Source organism: Scyliorhinus torazame, chromosome 1, assembly GCF_047496885.1.
Source record: "Scyliorhinus torazame isolate Kashiwa2021f chromosome 1, sScyTor2.1, whole genome shotgun sequence".
Lineage (NCBI taxonomy): Eukaryota > Metazoa > Chordata > Chondrichthyes > Carcharhiniformes > Scyliorhinidae > Scyliorhinus > Scyliorhinus torazame.
In genome coordinates, this window is record NC_092707.1 from 343,224,615 (window position 1) to 343,240,295 (window position 15,681).

Genomic DNA, 15,681 nt, shown 5'->3' on the forward strand with positions numbered 1-15,681 from the left:
TTGGGGCCCACAAAAGGAAAACAGAGGCCAAGGAAAGGGCTAGATTACTGGGGGAGATTTTAAGGGTGGACAGGGAATTTGCAGAGACCCCGGAGGAGGAGCTGTACAGGGAGAGGAGATGACTCCAGACCGAGTTTGACCTTCTGACCACCAGAAAGGCGGAGGTACTGTGGAGGAAGGCACAGGGGAGGAGGTATGAATATGGGGAAAAGGCTAGTCGCCTGTTGGCGCACCAACTGCGAAAGAGGGCAGCAGCGAGGGAGATAGGAGGAATTAGGGATGAAAGGGGAGACACTGTGCGAAGGGCAGGAAAGATAAATGAGGTGTTTAAGACCTTTTATGAAGAACTGTATAGGTCTCAGCCCCCAGAGGGAGAGGAGGGGATGCAGCAGTTCCTGGACCAGTTGAGGTTCCCGAAAGTGGAGGAGCAGGCGGTGGCAGGCCTGGGGGCGCCGATTGAGGTGGACGAGGTTATTAAAGGACTGGGAAGCAGGGAAGGCCCCGGGGCCGGACTGGTTCCCGGTGGAATTCTACAGAAAATATGTGGACTTGTTGGCCCCGTTGTTGGCGAGGACGTTCAATGAGGCCAGGGAAGGGGGGACACTACCCCCGACAATGTCGGAGGCGACGATATCGCTAATTTTGAAGAGGGACAAAGATCCGATGCAGTGTGGGTCCTATAGACCTATTTCACTATTGAACGTGGACGCCAAACTGCTAGCAAAGGTGCTGGCATCGAGGATAGAGGACTGTGTCCCGGGGGTGGTGCACGAAGACCAGACAGGGTTCGTAAAAGGGAGACAATTGAATGTTAACGTGCGACGGCTATTAGGGGTGATAATGATGCCCTCAGTGGAGGGGGAGGCAGAGATAGTGGCGGCAATGGACGCAGAGAAGGCATTTGATAGGGTGGAGTGGGAGTATTTATGGGAAGTGTTAAGGAGGTTTGGGTTTGGGAACGGATTTATTCGCTGGGTTAGACTACTTTATGGGGCACCAATGGCAAGCGTAGTTACAGGTCGACATAGATCGGAGTATTTCCGATTATATAGGGGAACAAGATAGGGATGCCCGCTGTCTCCATTGTTGTTTGCGCTGGCAATTGAACCTCTGGCCATGGCGCTGAGAGACTCCAGGAAATGGAGAGGGGTGACTAGAGGGGGAGAAGAACACCGAGTCTCGTTATACGCGGATGACCTATTGCTATACGTGTCGGACCCAGCGGGGGGGATGATAGAGGTTATGCGAATCTTGAGGAGGTTCGGGGAATTTTCGGGGTATAGGTTAAACATGGGGAAGAGTGAATTATATGTGATACAGCCAGGGGACCAGAGTAGAGAGATAGAAGGCTTACCGCTAAGGAAAGTGGAAAGAAACTTCCGATACTTGGGGATTCAGATCGCTAGGAGCTGGGGAACCTTGCACAGACTTAATCTGACACGGTTGGTAGAACAAATGGAGGAGGACTTTAAGAGGTGGGACATGCAGCCTTTATCGCTGGCGGGCAGGGTGCAGGCAATAAAGATGATGGTCCTCCCGAGGTTCTTATTTGTATTTCAATGTCTCCCTATTTTAATCACCAGGACCTTTTTTTAATAAAAGAGATAGGAGCATTATGAGCTTTGTGTGGGCAGGGAAAGTTCCGAGAGTAAGGAGGGGGTTCCTGCAGCGCAGTAGGGACAGAGGAGGACTGGCACTACCGAATTTGGGAGATTATTATTGGGCCGCCAATGTGGCAATGATACGTAGATGGATGATGGAGGGTGAGGGAGCGGCATGGAAAAGGCTGGAGAGAAGGTCCTGTAAAGGGACGAGTCTAGAGGCGCTGGTGACGGCGCCGCTACCGTTCTCACCGAAAAAGTACACCACGAACCCGGTGGTGGCAGCAACACTGAAGATATGGGGACAGTGGAGGCGACAGAGAGGGGTGCGGGGAGCCCTGGTGGGGTCCCCTATCAGGAACAACCATAGGTTCGCCCCAGGAAGAATGGATGGAGGATTTCAGAGCTGCTACCAGTTGGGAAATAGGAAGGTGGGAGATTTATTCATAGATGGGACTTTTGCGAGCTTGGAAGCACTGGAGGAAAAGTATAAGTTACCCCGGGGGAATTTCTTGAGATATATGCAGGTGAGGGCGTTCACTAGACAACAGGTGAGGGAATTTCCGTGGCTCCCGACACGGGATACAGGACAGGGTGCTTTCAGGGGTGTGGGTCGGAGAGGGCAAGGTGTCAGAGATTTATAGAGAGATGAGGGAAGAGGGGGAGGAGTCGGTGGGCGAACTAAAAAGAAAGTGGGAAGAAGAATTAGGGGAGGAGATAGAGGAGGGTATGTGGGCTGATGCCCTAAGCAGGGTAAATTCCTCTTCCTCATGCGCCAGGCTTAGCCTGATTCAATTTAAGGTGCTACATAGAGCACACATACGGGGGCAAGATTGAGCAGGTTCTTTGGAGTGGAGGACAAATGTGGGAGGTGTGACGGGAGCCCGGCAAACCACGCACATATGTTTTGGGCGTGCCCGGCACTGGAAGGGTATTGGAAGGGAGTGACTGGAGTGATTTCGCAGGTGGTGAAGGCCCGGGTCAAACCAGGCTGGGGGTTAGCTCTGTTTGGAGTTGCGGAAGAGCCGGGAGTGCAGGAGGCGAAAGAGGCCGATGTCGTGGCCTTTGCGTCCCTTGTAGCCCTGCGCAGGATCCTACTCATGTGGAAGGAGGCGAAACCCCCCTGGACTGGAGGCCTGGGTAAACGACATGGCGGGGTTTATTAAACTGGAGCAGATAAAGTTTGCCCTGAGAGGATCGGCTCAAGGGTTCACCAGGCGGTGGCAGCCATTTCTCGACTACCTAGGGGAACGTTAGAGGGAAGACGGATGACCAGCAGCAGCAACCCAGGGGGGCGGGGGGTGGGGAGGCAGTTGAGTATAGGTCAATAGAGTACGAGGTTTTGTTACTTGTATATTATTACTACTATTATTATTATTGTTAAAAAGTTTAAAAATTTCTGTTTTGTTACTGTTATCGTTTCGCTTGTTTTGTAAGCGGGAAAAATGTTGCTCAGGGAAAAAAATTTCAATAAAATATATTTTATAAAAAAAAGGATGAAACATTTTTGAGGATTGAAAGGAAATTGGAAAAGAGCATGAAAATGGGATCAGAATGGATAGTTCTGATTTAGAGCTTACACAGGCAGAGTGGACTGAATGGCCTCATTATTTGTCTTTATGGTAAGTGTAGTATATTGTGAAACTATTTATTTCATTACCAGAATTGCCATAGCTTTATTGTAATACTTTGTTGGGTGAATAGATCATGCAAAGAATGTGGCCAACATTCCGGGCCAGATTTTCTCCTGGGAGGCAGGTTCAATTTTGAGTCAGGAGTCCGCCTCCAACAGCAGACTGCCGGGAAGCAGGATTTCTGGGTGTCTGGGCCCTGATTGGCTTGGAGAAGGGTCTGCTGCCCAGTTAGACAGATGGGAGTGGATGTGGGCCGATTCCAGAGTGGGCAGATTGAAAGGAGTGTCTCCCTTCCCAGCCCAGATCATGGAAAATGGGAGTGGGCGGAAATGAAGAAGGGATTTCCAGCTGCACCACTTGGCAGCAATTTTGTTTGTTTTCCCATTCTGAATTGGAATGAGAAATTTCCAGTCCCTGACACGACATTTAAGAGAATTACAAACAAAATTTGAATAAGTTGCAACTTGACTCTGTGGCAGCACCATCATCTTAATCAGAAGGTTATAAGTTCAAGCCCTACTCCTGGGTGTAAGCATAATCTAAACTGAGACTTTACAGTAGTGGAAGTGTATTGCATTGCTCAAGGTGCACTTTATAACATCCGATATTAACCCGGGGCTTTGGTTGTCTGTTCAGGTGAGCATATGATGAAGAAGAGCTGTGAAAGGGGAACGATAATAAATAGAAGAACGTAGTGTTCCTTATCAGTTTCCATCACTGAAGTTAAAATAAATGAACTAGCCATTCAATTAATTGTCCCTGTGCATCAATGTGCTGCTGTATTTACTTACCAAATATCAGTACTATACCTTAAAAGTAAGTGATTAGCTTGGAAGTAATTTTGGGAAACTTGAAGACATGAAGGACACCCACGTACTTTACGTTGGTGTAGATGTTGATTTTGTAATTAATTGAGGGACCGATTACTGATCAAAATTCTAATTAAGGTTAAGCAATTGTATTCTCACAGTATTATTAATGTACTCTGTATATATGCAAAATAAACTTTTTTAAAATTCTGAACTAAAATGATCGCCATGAACTCCTGCTCAATTTTGTTTTAAGGTTTTGGCATGTACTTGGCTTGAAACATGAAATTCATTGCTCGTGTTTCACAAAAACAATTTGAGATGAGCGTTGCAATATAGCGTAGTGCAGTGTTTATTCTGTGAACCATTTGAGATAAATGAGATCCTGAGAAAGATTTTATTTTTTAGTTCAGCGTTTACATTATTCTACATGGTCAGCCTCCATTTTACAGTCATTCTTTACATGTGTTTTCTTTACCTTAGCGGGGTAGATTTGTGCTAGTGCTATGACTCAGTCAGGCTCGGGTCACTGATTTCTATACTTGGAATAACATTTTGCTGCAGCCTCTACAGAATGACCATGCAGCATATATCAGCACAAGAAACATTATTGAATTGTTCTGATTTTTGTGTTTCAGATTGTGTCATCCGTACAATACTGTCATCAGAAGTATATTGTACATAGGGATCTGAAGGTACTTGAAAGCAGAGGGTATTTTGCCTTTTCCTATAGTTCTACTTTTTATGCTTACAGCTGCAATAGATTGAGGTTTGGTTCATTACGTAGTTAAATGAACTTTGCAGAAATTCACAAAAGTAAATATTTGATGCTTCCTTTCTTTAGGCAGAAAATTTGCTTCTTGATGCAGATATGAATATAAAAATTGCAGACTTTGGCTTTAGTAATGAATTTACAATTGGTAACAAATTAGACACATTCTGTGGAAGCCCACCATATGCTGCTCCAGAGCTTTTCCAAGGAAAGAAGTACGATGGCCCAGAGGTCGACGTCTGGAGTCTTGGCGTCATCCTTTACACTCTAGTTAGTGGCTCTTTGCCATTTGATGGCCAAAACTTAAAGGTAATATTTTAAAAGAAATGTTATTCACTGTTTTTAACATCCCATTATACTTGTACCTGAAGCGGGAAACTGGTGCGATGTCTTGTGCTCGGGCCTCTTCTTGTGCTGCCTTTTAGGGCAGATATAATTTTCAGGCCGCTGGGTTATTTCTGTTGTTTTTCATTCCTCTTTCTATGGGGGGACATTTCTCTATCTTCATCCTAACCCCAGTGGTCCTGATAAGAGTAAGAAGTAGAGGAGCATATGACTGGCCCACTAAGTGGGCTAATGTTCATTCGAGTAGGGTCTGGCACCTTCCCTCTTCTCTGGAAAATGTTTTAAAATAAGATTTTAGAAAAGCATCACTTTTTTTTAATGTTGATGTCATCTTCAATAGAAGGTTTGACTTGCATCATCTTCAATAGAAGGTTTGACTTGCATTCGAACATATGAGTTAGGGGCGGGGTAGGACCGTCGAGCCTGCTCCGCCATGCAGTAAGATCATGACTGATCTTATTGTAACCTTAACTCCACATTCAAGCCTACCCCTGATGACCTTTCATCCCCTTGCCCATCAAGAATCTATCTAGCTCTGCCTTAAAAATATTCAAAGGTTCTGCTTCCACTACCTCGTGATGAAGGAAATTCCAAAGGCTCTCAACCCTCTCAGAAAATTTCTCCTCCTCCCTGTCTTAAATGACTGACCCCTAGGGCTGGATTCTCCGCCGGCGGGATGCTCCGTTTTGCCGGCAGCCCGGGAGTTACCCGACGGCATGGGGCTACCACACAATGGGAAACCCCATTGACCAGCCGGCGAAACCGAAATCTGACATGGCGGGATGGAGAGTCCATCCCCTTATTTCTAAATGGTGTCCCCAAATTCTAAATTCTCCCACAAAAGGAAACATCCTCTCCACATCCACCCTGTCAAGACTCCTCAGGATCTTGTATGTTTCAATCAAGTCTTATTAACTCCCGATGATTGCAAGCTTAGTCTTGCCAGCCTTTCCTAATAAGATAACCCACCCTAGTATTGGTCTAGTAAACCTTCCCTGAACTACTACCAACATTTTTACATCCTTCCATAAATAAGATGACCAATACGGTATGCAGCACCTTCGATGTGGTCTGACCAGTATCCTGTACAACTGAAGCATAATCTCCCTACTTTTGTATTCAATTCCCCACTCAATAAACAATAGCATTCTATTAGATTTCCTAATTACTTATTTGCCGGCTTGTTTCCTTTAAATTTCACTGAGAATGAGGTAATTTTGTTGGCTTGTTTTGGCTTTCTCAAAATTGCTGAATAGAATGTCATAAGTGAGGTATTGATTGTGGATCCATTGATACTTTTTATTTTAAAATGTCAAATCGATAAATTAATCGGGAACCAGTGCAGACAGTGCTATTGTAAAATGTAAAACTGAGCAGTGGAAGATTTGGACCTGTTCTGCAGTGGCTTACATTTGCAATGAGGAGCTTGTTGTTTTATGTACAATACTGGCCTCAAAAAGACCATCTGCCTGACACCACCCTCCCATAACACACGATGGGAGGGAGAGAGTTAAAAATCTTAAAGTAGGCAACAGAACCCCCTTCCCTGCATTTGCATCCCACTGCTGTTTGTGTAGGATGTGAGTATTGTGACTTGGAAAGGTGGGTTACTTCATTAACATATTAAAATCAGGTTACCGCACCATAGTTGGGAGCCTGATTTTAAATTTAACAGTTGCTGCATGGATTTCCCCGGACTTGGAAAACCTAATTGTGAAGGGAAGGATAATGCCAGCTCTAGAACATAAGTGCTTTTTACAGTGTCCCTTGTTGGCCAGGAGTGGGGGTGTTCTCCAACCCGCCAAGGAAGCATTCGGTCTCCCTTCTAACCATTCACGGCCTCTCCCTCCATCCTCAATTGGTGACCTCTCCTTCCAACTGCCCCAGCCCCGATCTGTTACCTCCCACCCTCCCATCAGCAACCTCTCTTTCACCTTTCCTCCAAGTCCTGATCTCCAGTTCCTCCCCTCCTATGATTAATGACCTCAGCCCCTACACCATGCCCCCTACTTCTGCCCCCAAACCATCCAAAGACCCTGATCTCCCCACCCATAAATATTTACGTTGCTGATTAGTTTCAAAAAATTTTAGCTGTTGTGTAAGTAAGTGGGGTATTAGGGTGCTTGGTTTAATAAAAGCCAAGAATATTTTTTTTAATGGATCACTTTAAACCTCAATAGCGGAAAGGAAGATTGTATAACAAAGTATTGGAATTTAATTCACTGTGGCCTCTCTTTTACCACATTAAAAAATCACCGCAAAAGCGGGAGGATCCATTTGCTTTTCCTTTGTTACTAGATCCTAGATTCTTTTGACAATAGCTTGATTTTTTAAATAATTTCTGTCCCAAAGGTCCTAAATTACTTTTTAATGAATTGTGTGTGCTTGTTCAAAATCTGTGAAAACTTTGTGAACACTGGGCTTTTTCTTCATAACATTTTGTTTTTTTAAACAAGTTTCAGGACCTGATCTGATTCTGTCGTGTGCAGAGCACAAATTATGACTTCCCCTATTCATTCCCTCCTTCCAGGAATTAAGGGAAAGAGTGTTGCGAGGGAAATACCGAATTCCTTTTTATATGTCAACAGACTGTGAAAACTTGCTCAAAAAACTTCTGGTATTAAATCCTGCCAAACGAGGCAGTTTGGAAGTAAGTGAGATTCTTCAGTTGCCTTTTTTTCCTAAATCCTGCAACTTAAAAATATATATTTACCTCAGGCTGGAATTTCGTCAACCCTGCCGTGCCCCCCCCCCCACCTCAATTGACAAATTATTGACATGAAGCTTTTTCAAAACAGCAAATCATGAAGGACCGATGGATGAATGTTGGTTTTGAGGAGGAAGAATTGAAACCATACAGTGAACCAGAACCTGACTATAGTGATCCCAAACGAATAGGTAAGGCTGTTCATTTTGCACAAGTGATTTGGGCTTTGAAGTGCATCAACAGTGTGTAATTATCTCTACATTGTTTGTCATATGCACCTTCCTATTATAAACATGCGGGGACCCGAAGAACAAAGTTCATTTTAGCAGGTTTTAAGATATTTTAGCAAGTCCAGTGATGTGCACATTAGGTGGATTGGCCATGCTAACTTACCCCTTAGTGTCTAAAGATATGCAAGGTAGGTTACGGGGTTGGGGCAAGGGCATGGGCCTAGGTAGAGTGCTCTTTCGAAGGGTGGGTGCTGACTCGATGGACCGAATGGCCACTTTCTGTACTGTAGGGGTTATATGATTCTATACCCATTGGCTAATGGGGCCTCCACTGAGACCTGGGATGTATTTTGCTGCATTAATGGGGTTTTTGATATTTCATTGCATGTACTAAAACAGAAAATGTAATGCTTCTGCTTTGTAAGTTTCACATTGATATTTACAGAAACCATGATCACTATGGGCTTCCCAAGAGAAGAAATTACTGAATCTCTGGTGGGGCAGAAGTACGATGAAGTCATGGCCTGTTACCTGTTGTTAGGCAGAAAACCTCCAGAGGCAAGCTTTATAATATTCAATTCAAATTTTGTAAAGTTTGATTGCATAAAAACTATTGATATGTGTGTACACGCATGCAAATACTCCACAGCTGGCCCCTGGCTTGGTAGCTGAGATTGTTTTCTGTGCTGTTGCTCAATTATATAGAAGGCTGTTCAGACTCTGCCGACTTGGGTCGGTTCCCTAAGGGCAGGCAGTGTGCAGGCCATGGTACTGCTTGCCTCTGGGGTATTAACATACATTTGTGTAGCACTGCTAGAACCAGTGCTACAGGATGAGCTTCTCCACCAAGGCCTTCTCGGGCACAATGATGACCTTTCTTACCAGTGCCTATAATATGTGCCTCCTTCCCCTGCCCCACTCATGCCAGTAATAGAAATAAAATTAGTACCAGCTGGAAGTCTTTACACTGGCAAAAACTGTGCTTCATTCTAAGAAAAGCCTGAAGTTTTTTTGTGGCAGGAACACAGCGATCTTGTTTAAATATCACAGTGGCAAGTTACATGATTTTTTTTTAAACATTCATACATGGGATGTGACCATTGCTGGCTTGTCCAACATTTATAGCCCATCCCTAATTGCTGTTGAATAGGTGGCACTGTGCTGCATTCTTGAAATTCTGCAGTCCATGTGGTGGAGGAACATACAAAGCACTGTTATAGGATGGAGTGCCAGGATTTTGACACCGTGACAATGAAGGAATGGTGATGTAGTTCTAAGTGAGGATGGCGTCTGACTTGGAGGGGAACTTGCAGAGATGGTGGTGTTCCCATGCATCCCTTTACCCTTCTAGGCAGGAGAGGTCGTGGGCTCGGGAGGTTGTGTCCAAGGAGCCTTAGTGAGCTGATGCAGTGCAATTTTTCATAACATCCAAACTAATGTACTAGTGCCCTTCAAAGATGGAAGACTGCCGTACCTTTCTGCTCTGGCCTACAGGCAATTCCAGTCATGTGTCGGCCTTGGCTCAGTGGTAGCAGTCACCTCTGAATCAGAAGATTATGGGTACAAACTCCACTCCAGGGACTTTGAGCATCCCATCTAGGCTGTAATGTGGTATGTGGTGCTGCACTGTCTGCAGTACCGTTTTTTAGATTAATCACAAAAAGGCCCAGTCTTCCCACTCAGGTGGATATAAGAGTTTCTGTGCTACTGTGTCCTGATGTTTTGGCCAATGTTCAAACAACATCACTAAAAACAATGTAAGAATAGAAAGTGCTAGAAACATTTGGCAGGCCTGGCAGTCTCTGGCGAGACAAACAAAGTTAACATTTAGAGTCCAATTAGACTCTTCTTTGGAACTGTTCCGAAGAAAAGGCATATTGGACTTGAAACTTCTAACTCTGTTTGTCTCCCCAGAGATGCTGAGTTTTTCCAGCACTGTTTTTATTTCAGACTTCCAGCATCCGTAGTCGTTTGCTTTTATATCACTTTTACAAAAATTAAACTCATCATGATTTGTGGGACTTGGCAGTGTGCAGCTTGTTCTGTTATGTTTTCTACACAGTACGAAGTCTGACAACACCAGGTTAAAGTCCAACAGGTTTGTTTCGATGTCACTAGCTTTCGGAGCGCTGCTCCTTCCTCAGGTGAATGAAGAGGTCTGTTCCAGAAACACATATATAGATAAATTCAAAGATGCCAATTTGGCATCTTTGAATTTATCTATATATGTGTTTCTGGAACAGACCTCTTCATTCACCTGAGGAAGGAGCAGCGCTCCGAAAGCTAGTGACATCGAAACAAACCTGTTGGACTTTAACCTGGTGTTGTCAGACTTCGTACTGTGCTCACCCCAGTCCAACGCCAGCATCTCCACATCACGTTTTCTACACAGTGACAGCACCAAAAGTTTATTGTCTCCTATAAACAGCCTAGAACTTGTTCAATCACACTATTTGGAAATTAATGACGCATGTTTTTTTTAATACACCACTTGCGGTGGTTAGGTGGTATGTCTGGTAAATGGGCCTCTTCTGGTTCAGTGGCTCTGAATAATGGAAGCAATCGCGAAAAAGAAAATTTTGCTTCAACGTAATAAAGTAAGAGATTGAGAAGTTTCCAAGAATGATCTCTAACAACTGTTTTTCAACCTTCCAGTTTGAGGGCAGCGAATCCGTGTCCAGTAGTAACCTGTGTCAAAGGTCTCGACCAAATAGTGACGTCAACAACAGCTCCACGCAATCTCCGGCACATTCGAAGGTCCAACGCAGTATATCAGCGAATCAGAAACAGCGGCGGTTTAGTGATCATGGTGGGGATGACATTACATCTCGTAAAGTAACATTGCACATTTTAACTTTTGAGTGTGCTGTTTCTGCAGTGAGCTGTACTGGGCTAAACCTGGCTCATTTTTCAAAATTTGATTTGATTCAGTTGTTTGTTTCAAAGCAATTTTGCACTGTTTGTTTATAGACCAGGTTTATTATTTGCGTTTTTGTACCCACTTTGCAGTGAAAATATGTTTTTACTGTAGTAACACCCAAAATAATCTCTCCACTATTTGCCAGTCCGTTATGCTGTTCCATCGTTGTTTTGTGTATCTAGAATATTTAACCTTTAATGAATTACTCTAAACAGATAAAACTTAACGAATGACTATCCTTCATGATCAATTTCTTTTTGGAGCAGAAAGGGTTTGAATGAAAAATATTTAATTAGCCCATGCAACTTACAATAAAGACCCAAAGTGCGGGTTCAAACCTTGGTATTTCATTCAACATCACATTGCATTAGCACCTTTGTTCTTGAAGGCAGATGTATGGACAATGGTAGAGAAGTTCCATCAAATATTAATTCTCTTTTCCTTTTATGCTTGGTAATTACTTAAACTGAAGACACAGTTGCTGCTGTAGTTTCAAAATATTTTTTCGCAGAGTTTAGTAGGGAGTCTGGAATTGTGCGATGTTTCAAAGCAAATGGTATCGCTAATTTAATATTTTTCTTTCACCTACATGGGGAGAAAAACAAATTAGAAAAGTTGCATATAAAAATAAATACTGGCCGCTCGGTGCCTCACGCCGAGATCCTGGGTTTGATCCCGGCTCTGGGTCACTATCCGTATGGAGTTTGCACATTCTCCCTGTGTCTGCGTGGATTTTGCCGCCACAACCCAAAGATGTGCAGGATAGGTGGATTGGCCACGCTAAATTGCCCCTTAATTGGAAAAAATTAATTGGGTACTCTAAATTTATAATAAAAATAAATACTGAAATTGTTTTGGTAAAGTATTCTTAATCAATGCAAAACATTTTGTGTAATTTCAGTGAAGTTAGTTTTTAGAAATGTTAACTCGGGTAACACAGACCTAATGAAACAAAGACAGAAAATGCTGAGCAATCTCAGCAGGTCTGACAGCATCTGTGGAGAGAAAGGGAGCAAAGGTTTTGAGTCTAGATGGCTCAGTTAAAGCTCCATCCAGACTCAAAACATTAGTTCACTTCTCTCTCCACACATGGGGTCAAACCTGCTGAGATTGTCCAGTATTTTCCATTTTTGTTTCAATTCCAAAATCCACAGTAATTTGCTTTTACAGAATTATTTGTGTTATAGATTCCAATAATTTCAATTTATTTGAAGATAAACTGAAGTAAGAAACTTAAAATGCACGTTTTATACAGTTCCAGCATAAATTCCCTTCTCTTAATCTCTATTCCTCGGCTAATAAAGGCAAATATACCATATGCCTTCTTAACCACTGTATCCACATGCCCTGCTACCTTAAGGGACCGATGTACATGCACACCAAGGTCCCTCTGATCCTCGGTGCTTGCCAGGGTCCTAATGTTTATCATGTATTCCCTTTCCTTGTTTGTCCTGCCCAAGTAGCCTATTGTTGTGCACTCTCATTTTCTGATTTTATTCAGATTTCCAGCATTTATAATTAATTTTTTTTTTTTTTAATGGAGCTGGAGACTTAATGATTTGTGCTGTGAAAATTGTTGGCATTTTGAGGTGCTGGAGGTGATCATTATAAAATTGCCAGTGAAATTTCACAGCCTCCGGTTTCGAAGGAAACACCTGCCATGGCACATTTTTTTTTACATGTACGAAATATCATCCTGATGTCGAACCAAGTGAACGTGGTTCATGAAAAGCATTAGTATCATTTTACCGCTTTCTTAACCATTACAGCACCGACCTGCAACTTAAATTGGATGCAGACAAGTCCCAGATTTGTGTAGCCGATTACTTTCCTTACTTAAAGTTTTAAAAGAAGCCAAACCTTGCAGGGGTATTTAATCTCCCTCTCCTTTCACAATGTAAATTCCATCTCGGGTAATTGAATCAGTAAATGAAAAACTTTGACTCTGGCAAGATATTTTTAATTATCTTTTGGTGGATTTCATGATTTTATTAAAAATAAATGGTAAAATCTACTTCAAGACGTAACAGCCAAATGCCTAAAACCTAATTAAATTCCAGAGTCTTGCATGTTACAGACCACCTATTAATTGAATTAGATAAGGAGTAAATACCAGGGGCTGGATTCTCCGCACCCCGACGCTGAAATCACAGCTGGCGCCGGGGCGGAGAATCCAGTTTGTTGCTGTAATCGGGACCGGCACCGGTTCGGCGATTCTCCGGGCACCAAAAATCGGCGTCCTGGGGAGTACGCCGCGCCGCCGGGGGCCATTGCCAGAGGCCTGCTTCAACATTCTCCGCCCCCGACCGGCTGAGTTCCAAACGGCATGGACCTAACCTGCTATTGCCGGTCGGGATGCTTGCCTGGTCGGGAGCAAGCAGAACGGAGGCTGGGGGGTAGCCCTTATAAGCGGCCGGGGAATTAATGTGCGGAATTTGAGGGTCGGGCGCGTGGCCTATCGGGGGGTCTCCTTTTGTGGGTTTACTTTCGAGTCCGCCATGGAGCACGGCGCGCCGCTGGAGGCCGCCACTGTGCCCATGCGCGGCCTCTGACCCGGAGGTGCGGGGGCCCGTATCTGCAGCAAAAGCTGCGAGATTTACTCCGGGTTCCTGCTAGTCCCTTGCAGGGCTACGAATTCGTTTCACTTTTCCCAGGATTTTCCGTTTTGATGCCGGCGTGGGGACATAGTCTCAATAATGGAGAATCCAGTCCCAGATTTTTTTTTTTACAAAAATGGAACCCCTGAAAATATGAAATGGTTAAAAAAAAAGCAAAATCCGAGACGAAGATAGCTTAACAACTCTGATATTGTGTGTGTAATTTCTTTCTCCATTTGTCATTGGCCTGCTGTACATTTCTAGTATTTTTAATGCTTTTTGTCACATAATTGAATTCTCCTTTAATATATGGATCTATATTTTCTCCTTGCTTGTTCCCCCTGACTCATGCACAAAGTATCAATTGACAACAATAGAGAAAGAGGTAGCTTTGTAAGAAGTTCCATAGCGATAATTGAGTAGGACAGTTTTAGTTAATTATAATCGTTATAAGCTTCAAAAGGATACTAAGAATAAAATGTTATTATCACAAACCTGGCAGTGCAGTGTTTTCATCTGCCCATCATCTATTTTCAATCACCCTTTCTTATCCGAGGTGAGGCGCAGAGATCGTTTGAAGTTGGCCTTCATCCTCTTTATTTTCCATTGTTTATCTGCCACCTTTGTTTATGCTTCTCCTAAGTATGCTGTCAAGTGTCTGATCATAGTAAATTAGCTGCATTTCAAAATATGTTCAGCTAACAGGGAAAGATGTGGAATTTTACACCAACCGGTGTCAAATTAGTTTATTTAATTTGTTCCTTTATTTTTCTGTTTTGCAGCTGGTCCATCAATCACACCCGCTGTCTCGTACACTAAACGAGCTCAAGCAAACAGTGTGGAAAGTGAGCAGAGGGAAGACTGGGACAAAGACTCCGCTCGCAAATTAAGTAGCACCACTGTAAGCTCCAAAGGAGATGTGCCTGCAAGCCCGCTTGCCGGTGTTGAGAGGAAGAAATCCACTACTGGACCAAGTGTAAGCAGCAACTTGATTTGACTGAGTTGCGTGGTTGAATTAATTATAATTAATGTTCAAGGCAGAGGTGCCTTTCCTGTGTCATTAATGAGGAGATTGTACACAGGATTGAGTAAGGCTGATGTGTCAATTTGAATTACAAGCTAAATTGGCCCTCCTATTTCTTCACAGGTTCCCTGTATGTTTTGGCAGTCATATCGGCTGTTGATAGAAATGACAAGACTTTTGTCATACATATTACATTCCACAATTCACATTATCAGACTACTGATAATCTGTTTGAAATGGTAATCCTTCTCGTGTAACAATTGATGACTCTGCTAAAAGTTTGTCACAGCTGATAGCCAGTGCATGAGATCAGACTTCAACCTCTATTGTTGAACAGTCGCCTTATCATGCAATTCTTTTTTTTAAAAATCACATGCAGCTTATAAGTAATAAATCCGTAAATGGGAGAGTTTTCGGGTCTATAATCCCAGGATCAATCACCTTCGTTTGATGTGTAATAGTGATCTTCTGAATTTCTTGATAATACATTGTTAACAGTTCAAGTTTAAAAGATCACCAATAGGTCTCAGACATCAACGTAACCAGAGGGGGAGCAGAGAATTGTGTTACTGACTACCAATGGATGAATTCAAATTTCAGCTTCAAAAGGTTTTATATCTACAGAGGCAAAACTGCTGATAGATAGGCAGATATGATGTGGAGCTGATATGAGATAGCAAAGTGAAAGCAGCTTTCAGATAACTTAAGAATAAGAAATTCTTAAAATCCTATTGGAGACAGAGGGATCAGCCCTCGAACAAACATGGCAACAAATAAAGAAGGCATAGAAAGAAACACAAAGAGAGATTAAGCGAGTTGATCACTGCAGAAACATGGGGGGGAATTAAAGATGGAAGAGAGAAAAAGGAAGTCTTAAATAATATTTGAACAATGTCATCTAATGTTTAGTGCATTGTGTACAGTTCTGATCTCAATATTGCAAAAAGGATATAGAACTGCTGGGAAAGGTGATAAAAATATTTAGAAGGATAAAGCAGAACTTACAAGTTAACTATCAGGAGAAATGGAATAGGCAGGAGTT

The 15,681-nt window shown here is 43.1% G+C and overlaps 1 protein-coding gene across 4 annotated transcripts in view; it reads left to right on the forward strand.

Moving 5' to 3' along the window:
* Nucleotides 1-15,681, forward strand: part of mark1 (MAP/microtubule affinity-regulating kinase 1) — a 323,583-nt gene that overhangs the window by 242,366 nt on the left and 65,536 nt on the right. For 3 of the 4 annotated variants that reach the window (XM_072509526.1, XM_072509507.1, XM_072509517.1), the window contains exons 7-13: nucleotides 4,683-4,739; nucleotides 4,889-5,125; nucleotides 7,692-7,811; nucleotides 7,960-8,059; nucleotides 8,544-8,656; nucleotides 10,754-10,907; nucleotides 14,398-14,591. In XM_072509526.1, the coding sequence (XP_072365627.1) occupies nucleotides 4,683-4,739; nucleotides 4,889-5,125; nucleotides 7,692-7,811; nucleotides 7,960-8,059; nucleotides 8,544-8,656; nucleotides 10,754-10,907; nucleotides 14,398-14,591 (975 nt within the window). Of the gene's footprint in view, nucleotides 1-4,682; nucleotides 4,740-4,888; nucleotides 5,126-7,691; nucleotides 7,812-7,959; nucleotides 8,060-8,543; nucleotides 8,657-10,753; nucleotides 10,908-14,397; nucleotides 14,592-15,681 lie in introns of those variants that run through there. The other variant, XR_011947845.1, reaches the window with a different exon arrangement.